General features: G+C 39.5%; 1 protein-coding gene across 3 annotated transcripts; it reads right to left on the minus strand.

Moving 5' to 3' along the window:
* Nucleotides 1-1,262: 1,262 nt before the first annotated feature.
* TOMM70 (translocase of outer mitochondrial membrane 70) lies at nt 1,263-23,926 on the minus strand. Of its 3 annotated transcripts, none has more exons than XM_061453895.1 (12): nt 23,610-23,926; nt 15,092-15,265; nt 14,188-14,314; nt 12,105-12,214; nt 10,245-10,393; nt 8,896-9,103; nt 8,174-8,308; nt 6,908-7,015; nt 6,087-6,203; nt 5,144-5,241; nt 4,534-4,656; nt 1,263-3,411 (listed from the first exon to the last, which is right to left on the minus strand). In XM_061453895.1, exons 1-12 carry the CDS (start codon nt 23,868-23,870, stop codon nt 3,258-3,260), a joined length of 1,764 nt encoding a protein of 587 aa, XP_061309879.1. In that variant the 5' UTR covers nt 23,871-23,926; the 3' UTR covers nt 1,263-3,257. The 3 variants fall into 3 exon arrangements, with proteins under 3 accessions (XP_061309879.1, XP_061309881.1, XP_061309880.1); XM_061453897.1 differs by lacking the exon at nt 23,610-23,926 and adding an exon at nt 23,025-23,212; XM_061453896.1 differs by lacking the exon at nt 4,534-4,656.
* Between the last annotated feature and the right edge of the window lie 1,260 nt (nt 23,927-25,186).

Raw genomic sequence — 25,186 nt, forward strand, 5'->3', positions numbered from 1 at the left:
ATGGGCCGACCACTGAATTTTAAAAATGCAAAGTGCAGTTTGCACAAGCAACAGAATCCTTGGCCTGTGCCCTCCTCCCCTGGAATCTCCAGGGTAGAGTGCCTGAGAATCTGTAGTGAGCTACTTCACTGAACTTGTCTGAAGAGGAGACATGAGCTCAAACCTCTTCAGCCTGTCAGAAGAGCTTCGAAGCACCTTAAGTTTAGCAGATGTTTTAGGGGATCTCCAGTGTGACCCACTCAGAGCAATACAGATGGGACTGTGAATTTTGTGGAGTTCAGTGAAAAAAGGTATACTATCCATTATCAGCTAGGTAATACTTGAAGCGGTCCCTACACAATCTCTGTTGGTAGAAAACAGGCACTTTATCTGTATTATAAATATGCACCAATATTCTGCAAGTATAGAAAAACAGCCAGTAACAAACCTGAAACAGCTCCAGAATTTCAGCCTGCAAGAATTTGAAGTCTTTTTAAAGAAACAACACAATAATGCCTGTTGTATCAGGCAGTTATTACCAGTGCAGGTGGGAACCTTAGTTAAAGCTCCACCTAAGCTGCTCTCAATCGTTCCAAAGTAAGTTACAGTACAGCTCCCTAGTATACATCAGTTCCCTCTTCACTTTCAATCTACAATTAGATCCTAGTAATTCAACTTCTAATCTCTGCTTTGGCAAAGCTGTCTCCAAGATGAACAGGGATTTTACATGATCAGAATTAAGACAGAAGACAACTCTGTGTGGAAGTGACTTCCCAGAGTGCCTGGACTACACCAGGTTTATCCAAGCTTTCACTACCAGCTTCCTGTGCTTCAATAGATTTATTTTCTTTAAATAGCAGCAATACTTGTTTCATGTTAGCTCGCCATCCCTACTAAAGGAAGCTTTGCTTGCAGTTCCCATGCACACCTGGCTTCAAGTAAACCCTTAACTGTATCAGGCATTCACTAAAGGGATTCACTGGCATACACTGATTAATGGGGTGTCAGCCACCAGACTCCCAGCTTTCCTGGCTGGATTTCCTTTTTCCCTGTAATATTCAGCTCTCAAAATCATATCTCTGTGGGTGATGGATGCAGTCACAGAGAAAAGACTTGCTAATTCCACATTTCCTCATTTTTTCTTGAAGGTTGAAGTGGGAGAAGATGAGAGGGAGTCAGTCATCATTATTCTTCCCAGAGTCAGAGCAACGTCAAATAAGAACAGAGAGCACCACTGCAGAACACCTTCATCAAAACCTGTTCTTATACATGTCAGAGAGAGATACTTGAAGGTAATATTTATTTTTTCAGTTTACAGGTAATACGTCATTTACAAAAAAAAATTACAGACAATGCGTCCTTTCAGTGCAGTTTCAAACTAGTTCAAGAACAGGCAAAAGTCTGTGATGATTTGGAATGCTAGTGTTCAACAGCACATGCTTTTTTCCCTTAATTGATTGGGTGGGGTAAGGAAGGGGGTACAGGTGGGGTGAGGAGGAAAAATGCCAATGTAAGTAAGGCCATGCGAATAAAAACTCCTTAGGAGGACACAAGTCAGTCTGGCGTACTTTTATTCTCAGGTCATCAGTGCAGAGACTGGAAGTTCCAGAAGACAGCTGACACTTGTTATGTGCAGTGTCCTTAGAAGCCGCAAGTACCTTCCACTGACTTCAATTCTACACCAGTGCTATGATTTCTGATCACCTACTGAGCTAGTTAAAATATAATGATTAAATCTTTATGTCTACTCTCCACCATTTGAATTCTCATTGTAGTTGCTGAGAGAAAGCAAGGTCAAGCTGAAAATACAAGCTGCTGCTAGGTGGTGGCACAACTAAAGAACAACAGTTTGACCACAGCATGGTTCATTTCTTTAAAAGCTGAAATACAGCAGACAATTCAGCACAAGCAAACCTACAATTTCAGGATGGAAAGAAGCCCAAATTAGCGTACAATAAATTAAGCTACATCAGTTAAGTACTAGCATGAGGTTGATCCAACCACATCAATCCAGAGAGAGGCGAGATGGACTGACTGGCTTCCACAGATCCAAAGATTAACCCAAAGCAGGAGAGCCCTCTGTGAAGTTCCCAGCTGGAGGGAAACAGTTTATACCAGTATTTAATGATTTCCTGATCTGCCACTTGCGTAACAGTTGCTTCCTCTCTGCAGTATTTGTCATCTTGGACAAGACAAAGCCTACGGAACAAGAAAACCAGTACAGATTCTAGATCCATTATTTTAAGTTTTAGCCTATGCTTTGTTCCTTATCTCACTTAATCCTGCAAAGGATCTGTTATAAGGAGCAGATCAGAACACTGCAGTCTCTAGACTGAAGAGAATTCAGACAGTGGATTAGCTGTTACATTTAAGCAGAAGAGTCAGAGATGACAAAGATTGTATGCAAGCAAGACTTTACCTTGGGAGCAATACACCCAGCGGTGCTTTCTGTTATTGAAAGTCCCTCTGAATCCTCCAGAACAATCTCCTGTGACATTCAAGTAAGGACCACAGCACAGGAACAAGGCCTTTCTTCCAGTAAAACCTGGACTGGAGCAGTGTTACCTGACCTCTTTCCCCAGTCAACCTGTTTACTTGCTCTCCAGTATAGTATGCTAGGGCTTTCTGGGGTGAGCATAAGGACTATCAAATTAATTCCCTAATAGCTGCCACAGACTATTTCTAAGTAAGGTGTGCAGAGGGTGGAAGGGGCTTTAAGGGAAGACTGCATGCTTGCATATATTTACAGGGATTCTCTCCACATCTGACTTAAAAAAACCCTATTATTAAACACTTTGAAAGATATTTTTTTCCTTTTCGCAAAATTAAAATCAACCCTCAAAGATTAACTGCATATAAAAAAGAAACTATTTTACAGCACTGACTAGTATTACCCTTAAAATCAACAGGAAAACCCCCAACATGCTGTTATATTGGTTGATAAAGCAAAAATTGCCCACAACATAATCACCCAAAATGAACCAGTGTGAAGTTTTTATTTGCATGGCCAAAGTATCTTCCTTTTGTTCCCCTGCAACTTCATTTCCCTTAACACGCTTTAAGGTTTTTACTGCAGAAGGAACAAGATACAACACTGCATACTTCCTTGAACAACCAATCCCACAACACCTAAACATTTAACAGATGTAGCAAATGACAACACCACAAGCGGGGAAAAAACTAAGTTCCACCATTCAACATGGTTGCTGTCTGCAACAGCATCTTTAGGGCTGGCCGAAGTGGGCAACTTCACTTTAGATCATTTCCTCCTTGTTTCTTTACAGTGTTGGTGGTTTCAATCCATACTTCTTTGCAACTTCTGTCTGGGCATAGGCAGCATCACAGAGCGAGTAGAGGTGGGCCATCTCCATTTCAGATTTGGCCAGGTTGATAGCTTTGTTGAACATTTCAATGGCTTTATCCAGATTACCCCTGAAATAAACCAAAATGCAGTCCAATTAAGACCAGCGTAACAAACTTTTCATCCCTACAGCATCTTTTTTTCCCCTTACACTCTCCCCTACTAACAGTTTAAAATTACTTTGCAAGGAACCACCACAAGAACTTGTGATCATGATGAGCAGACTGAGAGAAGTTGCTACTAAGCCTAAGTAACTATGACAGCTCTTATATAACCTTCCTCTTGAGAGCCCCCATGAGTGGTACTGTGGGATAAAATGTTCTCTATAGGACACCAAGTTTACAGAAAATACGATGTGACAACTAAATGAACTCTCATCCCCCTTGAAAAAAGAGTTTATATACTTTAGAGGAAAACTAGCACACAGACAAGAGCTCATATTATTTGATTAGGAAATGCTTGCAAAATGTCTCACAGAAGCAGTTTAAGTGTCTGTCCTTTTGATGGCTAGACATGTAAAAAAAACAAACTCAACTCTTATACTCTCAGCTACACCCCAAACTTTTGCCTAACTGGAATACTCTGTTACAGAATAGTTCATTAGTCTTTCCTCTATCCTTTGAACTTTCAAACTGCAGTCCTGTTGGAATAAAACCCAAATTGTCAGACTTGAGAGTATAGCTCAGGATCCTCAGTACAAATGGTCCTCTAAGATTGTGTTTAAACACTATATGAGGTGTAGAGGAAGCCTAATAATGATTAAGGAAGTCACTTTAAATGCAGGAGGTACGTATTTAAACATACACAGAGCCATCTGCATGAAAACAGTGAACATGGGAACTTGTCAGATCGTAAGCCATAGAGGAAGGAAGGCTTTACAAGAGTTACAGAAGTCAGGACTCCAGATAAGAGCTGGCCTTGCACAGCACTCAGAAGACAGAATCACAGAAGATCCTAAGTTGGAAGAGATCCATAAGGATCACTGAGTCCAAATCCCTGCTCCTTGAAGGGCTACCTAAAACTAAACCATATGACTAAAAGCATTGTTCAGATGCTCCTTGAATTCTAACAAGCTTGGTACTGTGACCACTTCCCTGGGGAGCCTGTTCAACTTAAAATCCATAAGGATATCTAAAGGACTACTGTGAATTCAAAAACAGCTAAGAACTCTTAACATTCCAATTCAACATTACCTTTGCACTTCAATAGTTCCCATGGTTTCATATGCAAAATCACATTTGTTATCGATTTCAATTGCCTTGCTTATGAGTTCTAACCCTTTGTCTAAATCTTGCTTCCACTGGAGCTGAAGTAAACTAGAAGAGAAAGGAAACTCAGAACAAACTTCACATACTCTTCCCAAAACCCTCATCATATAAGCAAAAATAAAATCTCAACTGTACTTAAATCCTAATGCAGAGTAACGGTAACTTCATGGCTTTTAAAAACATGTATGTGTAAGTCAATTTCAACAGGTTATGTTACCAGTTCAATGACTCTAAAAAAAGGCTAATCCCTCTCCAGAAGACTGGTTACAAGTTAATTTATGAAAGAGAAAACCTCAGTACAAAGTGAAATTAAGATAGGGCTAAAGTAGAAGCCAGATATACTTCACGTAGATACGCAATTAGGAATGAAATTAATGAAACTTTCCTGAAACTTATTTCCAGTTCAGTCAAGAGAAACTACAGAAATATATTTAACACCACTAAGTTGTTTTCACAATAAAACATTCAATTCAGGTTGATTCATCTAAACATGCCAATTGGCCTTGACCAAAAGGATTGCAAACTCAATACGTACCCTTTATGAACATATGTAGTGGCATTGTCTGGCTCAAGGTCAATGCATTTATCATACATTTCATCAGCCTTGCCAAACTGCTGTTGATCAGTTAGTGCCTGCATCAGAATAGAAACTTGTATGTCAAAAAGCAGCCAAAACATGCACTCTGTGGTAGGCTAATTCTAATTAAAACCATATTGACAATGCGAGATTAGAGATAGCTCTCTATCATTAAGCAGGCCAGGCACATCAGTTATGAGAGTTAAGTTTCAAAAATCCAATGCCTAGCTTTAAGCGCACAAATTACTGACCACAGTACCACCTGTAATGTTACACAAGCAACATGCTAAGTGTACTGCAAGTTAAAACCATTCTGAAAATCTGTACCTGCAAGTCTCAACTTCTTCCTTTCTCAAACACAACTGTTCCAAAAGGAAGTGCATCCGTACATGCCTACCTACTTAAACTTGGAAGATTACATGCTCCACACTAGAACCAGAAGTACGTTTTCTTATTGAAGAAATTACAGTCTCCAATACAAGTGGACTCTGAACATTTGTACTGAACTCTGCTTGATCAGTACATGTCACTCATAGCAGACTAAAACTGTTACCCTGGCACCACACATTTAAATCCTGACTGACCTAGACAACCCCTGGCATCCATCAAGCGAGATGCCACACACATGCAAGAATTCAAGGGGAAATGTATGCCAGACCTCTTGTCTCCTGAAAACCACCCTTGACTCTCACCACTTACATTCTGCTCCACTGATTCACCCTCTACTCCCTATACCCCCAAACACCCACACCCATAAGTTCAGGTAGCTTATTAAAGCAGCATGTATTATCCCAGGACTTATTTGTAAAAATCTTCATATATTATTTGAAGAAATGCATGTTATCAAAGATAAAAGGTGCAAGAAAATGCAGCATTTTCTTTAAGACAGAGACAAATATACCTGAGCATAGAGTGCATAACCTTCAGCACACTTTGGAAATTTTTTAATGACATCTTCGAAGCCCTTCATGGCTACTTGCACAGGCAAAGCGTTACTTCCTGTATAAGCCTGGCGATACTATTCAAAATAAAATAAAAAAAGAAGGAAAAAATGAAACACCACCACAAACCCAGGCTCATCAGACCTCTACCTGCTCTCCCATGAGATGCATGCATCATAACAATTACAAGTTCCAGAAAATGACATGCCTGTACATCTACCAAATCTGGTTTCAGGAACCTAACACATACCCAAGTCTGGTATACTGGACTTGGAGAGGAGAAAGGGTGAAAGAAGGAAGCCATTAGGCCTGATAGTTCTCAATAACCTCCCTCTATTTCAAAAGCCTAGAAATTCCAAGCCTAACATTCCTCCTTGTTCACACCATACAAAGCTGTCCTCAGAAGATTCCTGCACACAGAGATACTGTACTATCTTGAAATAGGGTTGTTTTTTGGTTTGTTTTCCAATTTCTTGAAGATGACTATTTTCCACATTAATGCTTTATTTAGATTTCATGTGATACAATTAGAACGATCTATAATTAGAATGATCTACCACAAAACTGAAAAAAATTATCTGCTCTGAATAATGAACAGTTCAAAATGAAAGCAGCAAACCCTTAATCCAACTGAAGAAACTGTTGCATATTTTCCCTACTTTATTAAAAATATATTCAGATGTTTGTTGCCCTATTTTTCTGTTAAGTTGTAATAAAGCAGAGAAATACAGTATGTTTTATAGAAAAGAAAAAGCACCTAGATAACCAGCATGTTACCTACCAGAGCAAAACACTTCTGTGCTTGAGCCAAGGCAGAATCGGGTCGCAATCGGATACATTCATCAAAGTCTTCCACAGCTTCTTCAATTTGGTCAAGCAGGATTTTCAGCTAGCCAGAATGAAAGAAAATCCTATTTCTGCATTTAATCTGTGCTTCATACGCTTAAGTGATAATTCAATTATCATTAGTTACTCTTTTCGTCTCCAGTTCAGGTGCAGAACTGCCTAGAATCCTACAAAAACCATGACTAAAAATCACTGCCATAAAGTAACAGCCACCAGTGAAACCAGCTTCAGATACAAAAAGGCAATGTGCACGTGCAGGGATTGAGAATGCTTGCATTTTAGGCTGTTGCCGTTACTGCTTTAGCATTATGTCCAGTTTCCAAAACTATGCTGTATTTTCCCAAGTTGCTTTGCCTCGCTGTAGTTAATGCCCACGGACTATTTGTATGTCACAACATTTTTGCTTTCCCAGCTTGCATTTCAACTTGGTTTTTTTGACATTCTCATTCCTCCACAAAGGAGGAGCTCACTTCATCATTCTTTCACTTCACTGTCAAGCTCCTGTAAAACACCAATTTGCAATCTGCAGAAAACTTTCATTCCCCTCAATTACCACACAACACCATCCTTGTTTCTGAGCATTAAAGAGATCTAATGAATTCATGGAGAGAGGCACTCAAGCCGTAGAAGTCTTCCTTATGAATACGACTTAGCACATCTGCATATGGGAGTGTTTCCTCTTTTATTCCATCACCTTTTATATTACACTTCTGTGGAAGCAGTCCTCTCCATGTTCAGAAGTTAGTCAAAGACACAGCAGCATCACAAGGCAGAGAGGGATGAGCTGAACAGATGCAAGTCTAGGCCACAGTGCTAGAGACACTGAATTATCAAAGAACATGTTACATCTGCTGTAACAAAGCTTCTTTGCAGATGCTGCTCTGACATATGAGGCCCCTTCACTGGGCAACTTATATCTGCTGTAAACGTATATAAGGCCTAGAACTTTTAAGTCAGTTTGTATTGATAGAGGGCTGAACCTCTGTTACTCCTGTAGCTGTAGGAAAAATGCAGAGTAAACTGTTTCTGCCTGACCAGAACAGCAAATAAAACTATGTATTTATTCTGTAACAGTCTCAAATTAGGAGTTCATGGTTTTCTGCCACAAATAGTATAAAGTGTCTCCAATGATATACAGATCTTTATTTTAGTATATATTGAAATATCCAGGTACTGGGACGAGATCTCTAATGTGTCTTACTTGTCCTCGATGGTGGTAAACATCCGCATTCTGAGGATCAATATCAGCAGCCATGTTGAAATCTTGAGTGGACAACATAGGTTGCTGCTGCTGCATATACATACTTCCTCGTTTGATCAGAGCATTAGCTCGGAGCTGTAAAACAAGTTCAAAGAAACATCAACCACTCCAGCATTCCCTCAGATTTAAGGCTTTGTTACAATTACAGTAAATTTTTCATTTGAGTCGTTTCTCCTACTGACAGATTTCATTCATTCTAACCAGGAGTAAATTTCATACTGAATCTAAATGAATCAACCCCCTTGCTTAATTTCAAATACGTCAGTCTATGCTTCCATCTCAGTGGACTTCCAAACCCCTAAAAATACTTTCATAAGACAGGTTCCCTATACTTAGAACTACACCAACATTTTGTGAAGCAGTTCAATATGCAAGTACAATTAACATTTTTCTCTTATCTATGAACCACTATTTTGGGCTGGGTAAGCCTCCAGTTCATTCAACTTCCTCTGTTCTTTTGTTTGTACTATTTAGCACAGCTGTCTCAGAAAAATCAACATGCCTTTTGAAAAAAATAAGACAAAACAGTAAATAAACCAGAACACTCCCATTAAAGTATCTGAAAATACTTTGAAAAACAACTTCTTGCACTATAATGGAAGTTTATCAAAATTCTACATTTTCTCAACCCAAACTATAATCCAGACGTGACAGATTCTTACCTTCACATTTGCATCTTCCATGCTGATGACCTGATCTAGGTCTGGTTTGGCAGCATTTGCATTGCCAATAAGTAAGTAGAAAGTAGCTCGCAGAAGCAAAGCTTCTGCCATGTATTTTCCTTTTGCTTCAATTTCTTTTGTGCTTTCACTGATAATTTTGTCATAGTTCTCTTCTTCCATATATTGTTTTGCCCTCAAATAGCCAGAGCTGTAAATGATGTAAGAACAGTTGTGTATACATATATACATTCACTGCAATTTCAGTTCAGATTTTTCATTTAATCATAACAAATACTAACTTTTGCTACACTGTTACACCACCAGCATAATAAATAAGTTACAAATATTCTTGGACGAGCCATCACAGACTGGAAACAATTCAGACAAAGAATGGCCAAATTACATTTGAAATAATGAATAAAAAATGTTTTAAAGCTCTTGAACTTGAGCTTCATTTGCCCCTGAAATTTTATTTCATATTAAGGGCAGCGATAATCTGCTTTAAAACAAGAGGGCTGGAATGGAATTCCAGGGCAAGAAAGTGAAACATCAAACCTAGCAATGTGCTGTTTATACATGGAAGGATTTAACAGCAAAATTTATGGTAAGCACTGCCTTGTCCTCAGCTAAGTGTTCTGTATTCAGTGAATCTGCCTGTAGATAGGGACATTCTATCTTACCTAAAAAAAAAAATAAATAAATAAAATCCTAACACTGTCTGTAAGGTTTTCCATACTGACAGCAGTGATACCTTCCAAAACTAAACTGGAAAGCAGCATAGTAAGTGAAAGCACCATTCATAAAGTCCTCAAGCGCTACTCAAAAAACAAAAAAGCTCAAGCTTTTCTTTGTCAGAGCAAACCTCTCATTTATGTGCATTCTGATTCCAGAAAGTTAAAATGCCCTTTTAGCCCAAGCTGCTGTAAGTTCACAGTTTTAATTAACAAAGACCCTTTTCCTAGCTTGTCTTCTCCCTTCCAATCCAAACTTGCTCTCTTCCTTGGAAAGTGTCCTTCAGTATAAAGCACTCCTTTCTCCAGAAGCATCATTCAGCACTCTTTAGTCCTCCCATCTCCTAAAATTTACTATGATACTGTTGTAAGTATTTAGTGTATCTCCCCAATCTCATTGTCCTTTCTCTATTTAGTAGAGCTTTGGAACTAACTAGTCAGCTTTCATAAAAGTTTCATTTTTAATACTGATCTCATTTCATAGGCTCACTTTATTACCACAGGATTTCCCATGCCAACTACTATAAAAACAACAGCAAGTTACACCGAGCAGAATGTAAAAATTACTGCAAACTTAATTCCAGCACCAAACAACACCCAACTGTACTGTACACTCACTTTTCTTTTACTTCAGAAGCCTCTCCCTCCTTATCCTTATCTTCATCTGATTTCTCACCCTTAAGCAAAGGCTGGGAGATTATATCATCTGTGAAAGAACTGAAGTAGGATTTAATGAACTGTGGTGAGGGCATCAGAGGCTCACGATTCTGAAACAGAGAAATGTAATTTCAAGTCATTAGATGGTAAGATCAGATGGCAAATATATGGCAATGGATAAACAAATATGGTTATAAAAATATAATTCATGAAAGAACCAGTGTTTGACTTTCTACTATCTCATTTGATAGTCTGATACTTTTGATTTGACAGTTTGACGTTCAGCGTTTATTTAAACTTCAGATCACAACACCCATCACCACTAGAAATAAAGTGAACATATTCAAGAGGATGGAGATAGTAAATTTCTGCATGTGTGGCCAGAAATGAAGACTCTTAGGGTATCATAAGGCATTGGGTAGATATACTTAAGCAGTATGTGTGCACATAAATAAGGTGAAAAATGTGAGCTGGTGATTTAAGTATGAACCTAAATTCAAGTAGATTCTGAATGAAATTTGCCCTTTTTCTCCCCAACCTGCCCAAGAGAAGCTGCTATCGCTGATATGAAGACTAGTGAGGCAATATCCTAATTTTATATGGAGATCAGTCCAGATACCACACATTTTACTTGAAGTCCCAGAAGTAACACCTCTCAGGTACAAAATCTTTTCAACAGCCAATAAACACCCCTTGCTCAAAACAAACACTGTACATGAGAATTACAATTCAGTCTCTCCTGCAAGAAAAGTCTGAGTTTCTATAGGAAAGAAATTCAGCATTTCAAACCCAACATGGATTTTGGTATTCAACCACCAGCACAAAAAAACAAGCAAGAATATTTTAATAACAGGTGAGAATGTTCTAATACCTATTCCAACTTTTTTGTAAACCTACAGCCACTTAAAATGACTGCTCCTTGCTACCCTTGCATTTGCATACTTCTCTTTTCTGCAGTTTCCAAATAATAACACAAACACATCTGAGTGCCAAAATAGGAAAGTACAGGTATGAGGACCTACTCACAGAAATGAAACAGAAACAGCGACAGACTTGGACAAACTGAATGTCAGAAGTAATCTGTAGTAGTTAGGAAATGAAGGCATATTTCTTAAGACAGACTTGGGAAGTCTGACCACTATTAAATAGATGTGACTTCACACTACATCATTTTTTAAGTAATGCTTTTCTTCCTCTTTTAGAAAAGCCATCACCCCACCTTAAAATAATGTTATTTTACCACTTTCTAAAAGGTAGGAATTCTGCTGTCAACTTAATCTTTCCTACCTGAAATTTCTGTTTATTAAACCAAGAATAACCTGGGGGGAAAAGTCCTCAATCATAATTCTTCTCATTTTAAGTTATTCCTTAAATATGGAACCAACATTTTTATGCATTTTTTATTATGATGTATAAACCTTCCTATCTCAACACACATCCCTAACTCAGCCACCTGATACCCAACTGAACATTTGATTGCTGCTGTTCCAACATATACTGTTTCCATTATGTTGCAAGTCTGAAAAAGCCCCAGGTTGGGCAGCACATCAACTGAGGGTGTGCTGAATATCATAATAAATTTGATTATTAAAAGAAAACAGTTATTAGGAATAGACATCTCTACTGAGGTTTAAAAAACTTTGGACAGGTCCCAAAAGAAAACAGCATTGATACAATAGTAGCCTTGTACAAAACTGTGTTGATTCTTCAACAGATGAAGACAGTGACTTGCTTGTACAGCACTAACAGAATGCCAGCAACCAACATTTCAACAACCAGTCAGGTGAAATCAGAATTTGTCAGCAGTATCATAAGACCTACCTTATATTTCTCTTTGGCCTTTTCTTTTCCAAGAAGTTTAAGAACTTTATCAGCTAATAACATACTCTGCTGGTTTTGGAAGGCTTCTAAAATGCAGACTGCAGTGACATCTAGGAAACAAAACAAATGAACAAACAAACAAACAAAAGAAAAAAATCACAAAAGTGAGATTAAAGATAAATTCTGATAGTCACTGGAGTACACTAAAATGTGCCACTGTCAAAATGAGTCTACCAAACTAATACATGTCCTGTTCCAGGGTAAAAGCCTCTGCTTCCAATTTGCTGTATTTACCATGTTTTCCAAGATATAAATTTGTAACCAAAATGATCTTGTGATAAAAGGACTTCATGACAGTGAATTAAAGAAATTACATTTATTTTTATCTTAATGGTTTTATCTAGAGACAAACACACTTAGATGAACAGTGAAAATACGTACCTCCCAGCTGAGGCTCTCACCATTCTGAAACTCTGAGGACAGTAATTATGCTCATCTCATGCTCGCATTAAAATTGCTAACACAGCTTCTCTTCTGGGACTGGTCCTAACTGTCTACTCTTAAAATTAATATTCAGTCCCATTATATCTTGCTTCTTCCTCAGTTTAAGAAACCTTCCCATATTGTATCTTCCTCCCCCCCCCCCCCCAAAGTTTAAGAAAGATACCTTGCTGGCTGGTTTAAAGTGCTATGCCGTATCACATCACCTTCAGTCACATATAGAAGCCTCTGCAAATGTTAACCTATTGTAACCTGAATCACGCTTTGCAGTGTGAAATGTGCTGTTATGGTACATTATTTCTCTAGATCCCCAAGTTAATGCAATACTACTACTGATTTTTCCTATTCAATTTTCACTTAAACATCAGTGAAGATGAACAGAGTTTGGACTTGAAATTCAAAAAGCCTATTGTTTGAATACATTTGAAAAACAAGTGTCTTACTCTGGAGCTTTAGTATAGTTCCTGTAATTCTAGGCTGCTGTACTATTATGCCATCATTTCCACATAAACTCCCCACAACTCTGGCACAGACAGGAAGCACATTGGAGTCTGCAGGAAAATACACTGCACTCATAAGGAGTGCAGTGTCCTAAGTAGTCCTTTTTTACTCACTATGGTCTTACATGGCAGAAAGGCATTATGTCAGCAGATAAATAAACAAATAGATAAATAAAATGTCCACATCTTATTTACCTTCTAATTTATCACACCTGATTCTTAGCTCTTGCACATACTTAACAGATCTGACAGTCAGAGCACTGCCTTTTCTGTCCTTCTTTCACAGTGAGTACAGATGAAAATTTCATTTGCCTTTTAACCTTACAACAGCCGGAATGATTTCACTTGATGAAATTTAAATGGGTCCTTTCAAGCAGTGTCCCTTAGTTTAAAAGGGCCCTCAGACAACACACCTGACCTGTAGCTCTCCTTAATTTTCATGGCTTCTCAGTCACAGTTTCCTGACAGTTCAAAATATATTTTGTTAGGAATAGTATCTGGAAGGATTTGACACAGTTTCTGCCAAATAAGTAGTGTTAATATTAGAATAAAATAAAATAGTTAAATCTGTTCCAATTTTCATCACAGTTATATATCAAAACAAAATGCTACTTAAACTGTTTTCCCTTCCTAAATGCCAATGCATTTAAATGACTAATACTCTCGTTTCTGACCATCTATCTCCACCTGCAAAACCACCTTGGTTTCTGTAGTAATATTGTTTCACTAAAATAAACAGGGAACAAAGTTTGCTTACTGTATGAAAGTAAACAACTGCTGTCTGCATTATCCACTAAGCATGTTAGATGAATTCTATTCTAAAGTACAGGAGTATCCTCAAAAATAAGACCTTGAGTGGCAACTCAATTTCTCAGCAGCTATTTCAGATAAAAGCAGATGAGAGCTTGAAAACTGGGAAAAGGTTTCTACAAGCAAATAAAATCTAGTTGCGGTAGCTATGAATGGTTTTAAATAAGTAATTCTGTATTACTCTAGCTACAGAAGTAAAACCATCCCAGAAGTTACTTCCAAAGCACCTGAGCTAATTCCGCTTTCAAGTATACACATCAAGAGAAACTCACCTTCTAAACATTCCTTCTTATTGTCTAGCTTCTCATGAGCCTTTGCACGTCTGAAGAGAGCTTTTACATATTTAGGATTAAGCTCAACAGCCTTTGTGCAGTCTTGTGCCACCTCTGTCCATTTTTGCTGTGGGGAGAAAAACAACACAGTGAGAGAGGCCCCACTCAGCTGCATTATATTAGCTTTCTACTACCAGCTCCAGGGTCATGCCACCTGATAGTAGCATCAATTCCCAGGGCCCTGGTTCTACCTGCTTGCTTCTATTTCTACAAGTTTCTCAGTAAGAAACTGCCAGGCACCACTGCAAGCCACTTGCACCAGAACAGCCACAAAACAGAAAAGGAATTCCTACAGAAAGACAAATCTAGGTAGTTGTGCAAAGCATATGGGAGAAGACAATGAGCCGATTTGAAGAAAAAAGATTTAAACGTAATGAAAACCAACAAACAAGTTCAACAAAGTGCTAAACCCCTTCGACACATGCAAAACTTAAGTCTTAGGCTTTAGCAGAATTTCTGGGATATTTGTTCAACTTTTGAAGTAGCATCCACTCAAATATTTCGCCTTTCACCTAGCTTTTAACCTAAGTTAAAGAAGCACTCTAGTATAGAGAAGCAAAATTAACTTGTATGCAAGAAAACTGTTCCAGAGGATAAGAAATTAAAAGCTTGTCTTACAAGAAAGGGACACATAAGAATTATAGAACATAGATTGAGAATAGTTAACAGAAGTTTTATTTGTATGTGAAAAAGCACAATGAGCTAGTGAAAAATAACTGCAAGCAAGAGTGTCTTGTGAAGGCAGCAGATATCTCCACCTGGGATCTTTCAGTGGACAAAAGTGACAAAATACACAATTAACATTGAAATTTTTAAAAATAAACAATTATCTTTAACTTCTTACCAGTTGTTCATATGCAGCAGCTCTATTTTGATAGAAGGTAGAAAGATCAAGGTTTTTCTCAGGAGGGCACAGGCTGATAGCCTCAGTATAACACTGAATAGCTTGCTCATACTTTCCTGCTTTAAAGTATTTGTTTCCTTTGTTCTTAGCAGCTTGGGCTCTATCAAGAGGGCTCTGAAAAAGGAAGTAATAGGACAGTTCAAATAAGAAAAGCACACTGATCTTCAAAGATATACAATGGATCTGAGCAGTAAACTCTAGCCTAGACTGCTGAAAAATCTCAATCCTCCCATTTCCTGGGAAAACACAACCGATTTTCTTTTGCAAGTGTATCAGAGAGGAGACATCAACTTTCCAAAAGATTCACTATAACAGTATTAAACAATGTGGTAATTCCTTTTTGGAAAGCTAAGCAGGTTTTAATTTTACATGACTGGTGATCACTAGAACCAATAAAGATATGTTATTTCTCCAAAGACTAAATATGCAAAGACAACAAAGCCCTCCAAGTAATTCAAATAGGAAAAGTTTCCTACTCAAATACACAGAGCTTGTGAGACCAGAGCTGACTGAGAAGACTATGAATTAAACACAGAAAACACTCTGTGGAAAACCTACTGAGCAAGAAAAATAAAACCTGTAAGGAAAACAAAGCTGTTCTGCCTTCTATACACTAGACAAACTAACTTTACAGCTAACTCCTCCACAGCTTCATCCAACTGCTAATACAAAGTGCTGCACCATCACAGTCATTCTTAGCTGCAGATGGAAAACTTGGGTAACTGGCCTATGACCCTGCTAAATGAATCTTCACATTCTGCACTGCCTGTTGACCATCTGCCTTTCTGCAGAAACTAACACTGCTACCTGTAACCCCAAGATTTAAAGAACAGTTATCAAATATTGTGGCTTATATGGAATTAGATGGAAAAACTTCTCTTTGTATCAAAGGGGTGTGAGCCACACTCCAGAAATATAGAGCTGCAAAAACACCTAATATATACCTTCTGGATTTCTGCTCCTCTTTGATAGCCTAGATTTAAGGATCAACATTTTGGGGCAGTTCAGGCTAACATGCCAGACCAAAATGAACAGAGGTATGAACACACGTGTCATCTTACCAACCCCTCTGAGGGAAAGAATACAAACTGGGGGCAGTTAACACCTTAAATAGCTGCAGAATTCACTACATCTCACCTGTTGAATGACATGCACTGAAAAGATCATCTATAACTTGCTGGCAATTGCCAATACTGCTCTTTAACCATACTTCTGCCTCCTCTCTCACCTCATCCACTGCCAGCATCAAACTACACCCAGATTACTATAAGACAAACCTGAAAGCATCTTTGCATTTCATCAGCCTCTTTATCTTAAAGTCCACTCATTTCATGCCAGCCTGATCATTTTTAGCATCTAAATGATTTTTAAAACTGAAAACCTGAATGAAACCCAGGAGTTGCTGCACAACCCCTCTTTAAAGGACTAGTTTCCAATCATGGAATAAGAGAATCAGATAACGGGTACCGGCATTAGTTTTTAAATAAAAATAGGCATCCAAATAGAACAAAGGCACTCTTGAAGACAAGTGAAACCATATAAGGGAGGCAATTTCTTAAATATCCCTACTGCCAGAAAAGCTCTTCTCACATGGGTCACCAATCACTGGGCTTGTAGGAAGTCAGTCTGCATATCTCCATTGTTCACAGAACAAGGTAATCAGCATGGCTTTTAGACTTTTTGGGGGGCTTAACTGTTTTGGATTCAAACTGATAAAAGATTATTTACTTCACCTGTTTTCACACACTGTGTGTAACTCTGTGGATACACAGATCAGAATTAGAGTGCAAATATTTTTACTGACAGCCAAATAACTATGTATTTGATAAGCTGTTTCTCTAAAACATAACCCAAGTCTGAAAAGGTTACACTTATTTCAATACGACCTAAATTTAGCTCCTTATACAACAATGCTGCTCTTTTAACTAAGGGAAGGGTTAAGCATATGCAGCAAACTTAAATGCCTGAAAGTCAGCTTTATTTTTCCTTCTGCATTTCTACAGCAAACCATATTAGCAATGTCCTTCTACAATAATATACAAAATTCAGTGCTATTCACGCTTACTTGCTACCAAAAAGAAAAAACACAAGATGTGGGCCATGCTGCAACATTCATACATGTGTTCTCAGTATGCAGATTATTTAAGACTGCAGAGATTAAGCCTACAGTACAACTAGATTACTACTTTATGATCACTGCCAATTCCTGTAGCTCAGGGATATGGTACCCCTACATGTGCCTCAGCCTGACCAGTCCATCATCTTCACCCTGTGCACTTTGACAGAACTGCACTACAATCCCTGCATAAACACACATGCTACAGATGAGAACTACTGGATAATATCCAAATGCAATGGCTGCTCCAGTGTCAGATATGGGATAGGAACTGTAACTGGAAGCAAGAGATCTGTAGTTCTGGGGCTGTCACTGGTGCTCTACTGGTTCTTGGGAAGCCTAAAGTCTTCAAACTAATCTATGTACATACAAGATCTGTAGTTCTGGGGCTGTCACTGGTGCTCTACTGGCTCTTTGGAAGCCTAAAGTCTTCAAACTAATCTATGTACATACAACAAGGACCAAAAACTTTACAGAGTACAGGCATGGTGCCACACGAAAGCCAATTAAAACTAGTAACTGTTATCACAGTAAGATTTGAGTAACAGTAGGACACAAACCACACAACCAACTATACAGAACTGAATCATCAAATAGATGCTAGCTCCATGGTTACTCTGCCTCATGCATTGTATAATTTGAGGGTAAGAAAAGAGTTGGAGCACAAAATGCTATCATGTAATAAAGCTATCAGTAATGCCTATGGCAAGAAAGAAATCAACTGAGTTTTGTTTGTTTACGCTGCCTTAAACTAGATTCCTACCTCTTAGATGGTTTATCTCTGCAATCTTAGTCTGCATGCAATACACTGTTGAATTGAACAGCCAACATTTTAAACTCAAAGGCAGATACAGCTCTATCTTCAATAAGCCTATTCTGGTAACGACTTAAATGACAAAAGAGTCACTTAGCAGCTCATACCCATGACAAATGGATCCCACAGAGGCTGTACAGAATTTATGCATTTAAATTAACAAAATACTGTATCAATATCTTGAAGCCCAAATGGTGATAAAACACAGGTTTTAAGCTCTAATTTTAAATAATTATTCTGATGAGATTTATTTTCTTAACAATCACGAAACTCTTTAACCATAGAAAACATAGGAGAAAATAGTGGATCAATTTACAGCTCCAGTATAAAACTGATCAAATTAAGGAACAAAACCAAAACAAAGTTTTTACTTTAATTTTGTGACATTTTAAAGAACATTCATAACCTCTCCCCCCACACTTAATAATTTCAGTTCAAGTGACATATTTCAACTTAACTATCTGCAGTATAACCTGATGAAGCAACACCCACTAAAATGCTGAATCTCATTAGTGTCTTCCTTTGGTATGCTTTTGTTTCTTGTTGCTGGGTTTGGGGTTTTTAGCTGATGGCTTGGCTTGGCTTTTTAATTAAAGAACTCATGTCACATTATATGCTGCAATACCTTTTCATAATAGCACAAACGGGAATACAAAAATTGATTCTTAGCAAAAGATCCATTTCTGGAAGTTTTACAAGCCTTAGATTTAACTGACAAAATGTTTTCAGCTGCTGCTTCTCATCCCTCCAGTCCTTCTCAGTTGCTGCATTGACAACGTACACTAGTAAGAAACTGATTATGTATGCAAACATGATGCACAAGTTTCTGCTTCCATTTTCTGGCAAATATAATAATACTCGACATTACTTTCCAACTTCACTGCTTCTCCTCACCTGACCCATTGCCTTTCTATGTGGTGCACTGGACATATTTGCTCCTGTGCTGAAGGTTAGACAAGAAAAACTCTCAGTTTGTCATCTTCTGGTCAAAAAATCTCTGCAAGCCAGCTCAATAAAGTGAATGGAAGTCCACAACCAATTATAGCTAAGGCAGTATAAATGAAAACATCGGAAGTTATCTGCAGTCACATAAAAAGTAACATCTCAGGATCGCTTTCAGCAACTGTTCACTAACTAGTCTTAAAACAAAGTTTAAATCAAAGGACACTTGTGCACTTGAAAAGCCCTCCATTATCTAGGTAACTAAATAAGCAGATTGCTAACTGTGTAAAGACTAGATAGCACTAACAAAAATTTCTTAACTGTTACTTTAACCTCAGCAAATGTGCTTTCCTCACAAAATGTTAAGAAGCTGCATGCAAACAGCAGCAACTTAATAGCAACAGACTGCCATCTGCACGAATAATAAAGCTTTATACAGTAACCCTCAGCAATGCCAACATGGTTAAACTAGCAGTTCAGAACTTTATGTATTTGAGGGAGATTATTTTTTAAAACGGAACAACAAATTTGCTGCCAGCCAACGACAAAAGTGATTCACAACAGAAGCACAAGCAGGGAGTTTCAGCATTTTGTTTTGGGTGAAAAGGATTTGTATGAGCCCTTGTCTGACAGATGACATGGAAGAGGACTACGCCTTCAGCCATCTTAACTCATCCACCTGCAAAGAAAAAATAGCCCCAGTCTGAATCTCTTGATGAGATCAAGTAAAATTTTAAAAAAGGTATTGTTTTGGCTAACATTCACTTTTCATCTCACTTCTTATCTCAGACCTATACTAAAAAGTCATTAAAAGAGTACAAATGGCTTTGAGATTCTCTTTAGCACTAAAACCACTATGAGAAAAAGTATGTCCACGTAAGTTTAAGATGTAAATTCAGAGCCCAAGCAAGGATGGATATAATTAGAAATAATTAAGCTCAAGATTACAGTCACCTTGCTTTTAAATGAGTTTGCCATTCATGCCTACCACAAACAAGCCAGCTGCACATGAGCTACTCAGAGTCTAACAATTGTTTTACTGCTATCATACACACATTTAGTACACCTGTCCACTACAGCTGGCATGGAAAATAGAAGACTTACAGTAAGTCAATAGTGAGACTGATGAGGCAACAGGTGCATGGTACAACAGAAATGACTTTTTATGTACTTTGCTTAGATCAATTCAGAATAAGTATTGACATAAATATATCTAGATAAAGAGGTTTAATTTGCTCATATACTGATCTAATGTCACAGCAGTGAGATAGGCAACATTTGGCAATTGCTGTTAAGATAGATAATGGAAACAAGCCATACTAGTTGGCTGTTGAGCCCAATGGTAACACCATACAAGCCAAGGAGTTTGGCCACATTCAACCACCATTGCACTCAAGGACTATATTCAGTTCAGAAGAAAATGTGCAAAGATAGTGAAAAGCTATGAACCCAAATGGCTTTGTCTGCAATATACAATGCTGACTAAACAATTCAAGAATCTCTGTCTGGTGCTTCCTCACATACTAAAACCACAGCACTGCCCTACGGAACTGGTGAAAGAGTAAGGAGGTTAAAATTGGGCTATCACAGACTTGGAAAAGGAAGTGATTTCAACTTAAGGAGAAAGAAAAAAAAAAACAAACAGAACCAACCAACACATTGTCTCACTGACTAACCAGTGTATGCCCCTGTCAAGACAAGGAGGGTATTAACTTGCTAAGTTTATCATGGAGTAAGGAAAAAAACACCATTAATCAACCGGGTATCAATTAATGCAATAAATACAAAGCAGTTTACTACTCCAACAGGCTTAAGTTATGCACCATTCACTACAATCTAAGCAAGCATGTAAAAAACAACTGCTGGTACTGAGTAACTAAAACATTCCATCTAAATTACAAGAAACAATGACAGCTTCTGTAATTAACAGATGCAATTTGACTTCCCAACCTCTGTGAGTCATCCATAAACACAGTTTTTTCATCAGCACTTAACTGGTCCAATAATACCAGTTGACTGTACTTCTGAAAAGCTGTGCTTACAGGAGACAGAATCTGAAAAGCAATTCAGCTCTTCCCAATATAGTACCTATGCTAAGGGCTTCTGCCAACGCGTCAGTCACAGATCACACACATGGTCACTGCATCTATGCCAGGAGAATCCCCTACTGCAGGCACAGCCTGGGGAAAAAAACGTGAGGCCTCTAAGGCATGTAAAAGAAAAGCTTGAACTGTATGCAAAATAAATCTGAACAAAGAACAACTAACATTTTAGACTCTATGTATTTTCAAAAAAAAAAAAAAAAAATCAAGGTTATGTCTTCAAAACGGTGAACAGAGCATCAAATGGATACAAAAACTGATTTAATGAAATGCACAAAAATGTCTGAGCCCTAAGTCGTATTTATGAGTAAAAGCACAGTCACCTGACACACACATACATACAGCTGTTGGTAGCACATTCATTACTGACCTGTATGTTTTATTCCAAGAGACTTCCCTCTTATGTTCAGATTGCGAATTAGTGGCTTTAACCCACTGTATAGATTTGTATTTGAAATCCAAGTTTAAAAAATACCTCACCACATTAGGAAGGCAGATAGTTAAAAGGGCACTTCAGGGGTGGTATTTTTAATCAACAGCCTTATTAATAACATCCATAACTAATAAAATATATGTGGAAAAATGAAATCTACATGGCATCACCACTTTGAGTATAAGGAACGGGAAGGCAATCCTCTACACACACATAAAGCAGCCAAGGGAACTTGTAGCCACATTCAGTTTCCTGCTGCAGCCATATTTTGACCAGCTAGACAATTATCTCATGTAACCAGGTAAATCTAATACATTCTTCTACAGTTTTATCTCTCATTTCTTTATAGTATAAGCAATGACACTCTTCAAGGTACTCTGTATCATACACTCAGTCATATCCATATTCTTAGCTACACAGAGTCTTACAGTAATTTAATTTGTGGTCCAATGTGAGTGAGCTAGACACGCAATATTTTACATCAAGTGCTATATAACTGGTTTAATTGTTTGAAGTTTCTGCTTTTGGTACAACTACAAAATGACTACAAACCATTTGACAGTACATACTGCAATTCAGAAACACAACCAAGAAACCCAGAGATAACACATTAATAGCAAAGTCACTGCAGCTACACAAAGGTCACAAGCAGCCTGCAAACCAGAGCTCACACATAGCAAGCACACTACCATAAATATGCCAGATGCTGTTTGCAGCCACAAGCCAAAGTTACCACAGTAAACAATGTCTGAATTTGTCCTCTGTACACCACTTGCTCAGTACTGTTGCTCGTGAAAGAACAAATCACTGCCTTCAAGTAACTGCCTCCGGGTCCAGCATAGCTTTTGCAGCTCACTAGGCTTCCAGGAATGCCGGAGAGTACCTATGATTCACCAGCTGTGCCGCCCTCCTCACCACTCCTGCATTCCTGCTGCTGTCTGCCCACTTGCTAACACTAATCTCCATCAATTAAATGATCCAGGCTAAACTGACCTTCTTCCAGTCTCTCAAAGTTGTTTGGTTTTTTTTTTCGTCTTCTGATCATTTCAGATGGGAAGTTTATGCCATGGTCTGACAGATATTTCAGGTGCTTCACAACGGGGAAGACAATGCAGGTACATCCTAATGAGATTTTCTTATCAAACCAAATCAGTTTGCCAAATCCATGTTTATAATGTTTGTCAACTGTAACCTCACCTCAGTAATACAATGTGACTATCATGGTACAGCTGTGACCATAGATGTGTGGAAAGAGCATCTTTTGTATTTCCCTGGAAAACATTTCACTTTGAAAAGATTCGGGCTGAGTTTCCTTAAAACTCTGCTGTATCCTCAGACTAACACACAACAGACCACAGATTTCCTTTTCAAAATACTATTTCTGGAAGCAACTTACTCATCACTATTCCACACCTCAGCAGAAACACATTCACCCAACAGCAGCACGTTGTCAGACCCATACTCACCTGACTGATGTACACTTCATGACAAGACGTGTTCAGTAACGTGCTTTTCCAAGTACCAGTACCAGGACTGGAACAAACACACATACACACTCTGAACAAAGTACTACCAACGGCAACAAAACGAGAAAAAAACCGTGAATGTCTTAACAGCCGGTGGCTAGACCCTCGCGGTTACACGGTCTGCCCTCCCCGCTCTTTTACTCTCGGCGCGAAAAGGATGCACCCGAGCTGCAGCATGACTCTGTCCCCTCACTGGCGTCACCCAGGGCCTGGATCCCGACTCCTGACATCCGCTTTTTAGACGGGGCCAGTGGCCTGGCCTACCGGACTCTGTCGCCCGCTGACCGGAGACGGGCCACCCCCCGACCTCACCGCCGACGGAACACCCGCCCTCCAGCCCCCCGCGTCCCCAGCCGATGAGCTCAGCCCCGGACCCCCCATGCCCGCTGAGGGCGGCAGAGGCAAGCCCCATCTCTGACGGTCAAAGCCCGGCCTTCTCCTCTCCCCGTCGGCGGGGCTAACGGCCGCAGCGCGCGGCGTGAGCTGTGGACCGGTTCGCGCCAACCGCCGCCGGCACGCGCTCACCGTCTCTTCGTGGCCGGGCCCATCGGGCTGCCCGCCGCCGCCGCCGCCGCCGCCGCAGGGCCCAGGGCTCGCCCGCCCCTCAGGGGTCTTCCGCTCGCTCGCGCCCTTGCTGCCGCGGCGGGCCGCCCGCCGACCCCACAGGTACAGCGCGCCAGCTCCCAGCAGAATCGGCGCTCCCAGCACCAACGCCAGCTGCCAGCGAGACAGCCCCGCGCCGCCGCCGCCGCCGCCCGCCGCCTCCACGGGCTTCGAGGCGGCCATGACGCGCTCTCACCGCCGCCCGCGAGAAGGGACGGGACAAGAGTGGAGGGAAAGGGTCACCGAACACCCGGGTCACGGCGGAAGGGCACGGGTCGTGCAAGCACTTCCGCCTGCCTCACGGCCAGGCTCGGCCTGGCAGCAGCCACCTGCCGGCGTGGTGGCGCCACCTGCAGGAGCGGCGGTGTAGCTGCAGGGTGTTTGGGGCAAAATTGTCCTCATTATAAATGTCTCTCTTTTTAATTTATTAATTGAATCTGTCATTAAAATAACTTAATATGCAATACTGAAATTTTATATATGTTGTATATACATATGCATTATATATATGTGTGTGTACATGTATACACTTAGCATCCTTACTTGCAGGCAGAGGAAGCTAGTATTTCTGTCTCCTGGAGTACTCAGCTGTGGATGAAGATGAGTCGTCTGATATTTTTTATGCTCAGATAACTAATCGGCTCAAGCCTAGAAATTTCATTCTAGGTGGGAGAGAAGTGGAAGAAATATGTGCAAAGACACATATTTCACTGAAGAAAAAAAGGACTAGTAAAAACAGTAGTAAGGTTGCAAAGCAAATACCTCAGGACCCCAACTAAGATTTGCCCTGCTGGACTTCGAGTCAACATATCTTGGTGCCTGGTAAACAGTTTGAGCTGCTTCTTCCTTAATTTATGGGTTATTACTATTTACATAAGCATATTTTGTTAAGCTGTGGGACAGCCTTTCTCCCACTTTTCCCTGTCACCCGTCTCGGCACAGCAGAAGCATTTCCTACTCCACACAAGGCTGCAGTTCTGTCTCACATGTCAGAAAAGAAGAAACTTGGGCCATACAATAGAAAATACATATCAACAGGCTGATAGCTTGCTACTAGGACAGCCTAAATTCCATCCATGTGATGAGCTAAGAACTAGTGTAGACCTTCAGATGTACCTTGCCTGTACAGAGTGGTAGCCTCAAGGACATAAGACAAATTTACGCTGTCAGAACATGGCCAGGAGTGCTCTTCTCTACCTTGAGAATCAGCCTACATGACCTTTTTATTGCTTCAGGTGTCTTTTTTGCTGTGCTGTTTTGCATGTATTCCTTTTGCTCCTGTCCATCTGGGCCTCTGCACAAAAGCAGCCACTGCAGGTTTGGCTGTGTCTCCAAGCTCTGATACACAACATCTGAAGATACGCAGTCTGAACACCCATGTACTTCAGGTCGATCTGCTAATCATGGTCTTATCTGCCCTGGACAAGGTAAAAACTTGCATATCCATGACTAACTGGTCCTTTCACACAAGTTACTCGGAATGAAGAGTCCTACATGAG

Source organism: Pezoporus flaviventris, unplaced genomic scaffold (assembly GCF_033815535.1).
Source record: "Pezoporus flaviventris isolate CSIRO_AGI_PZ_B2104156 unplaced genomic scaffold, CSIRO_AGI_Pfla_v1 ptg000015l, whole genome shotgun sequence".
Lineage (NCBI taxonomy): Eukaryota > Metazoa > Chordata > Aves > Psittaciformes > Psittacidae > Pezoporus > Pezoporus flaviventris.

What these genes read in the sequence shown, in the direction of transcription:
- TOMM70 (XM_061453895.1), bottom strand. Translation starts at nt 23,870, where the DNA reads ATGGCCGCCTCGAAGCCCGTGGAGGCGGCGGGCGGCGGCGGCGGCGGC. An exon ending in TAAGAAGGAATGTTTAGAAG is followed by an intron (nt 12,215 to 14,187) that starts GTGAGTTTCTCT and finishes TTTGTTTCCTAG; the next exon opens with ATGTCACTGCAGTCTGCATT. An exon ending in CACAGAAGTGTTTTGCTCTG is followed by an intron (nt 6,204 to 6,907) that starts GTAGGTAACATG and finishes TATTTTGAATAG; the next exon opens with TATCGCCAGGCTTATACAGG.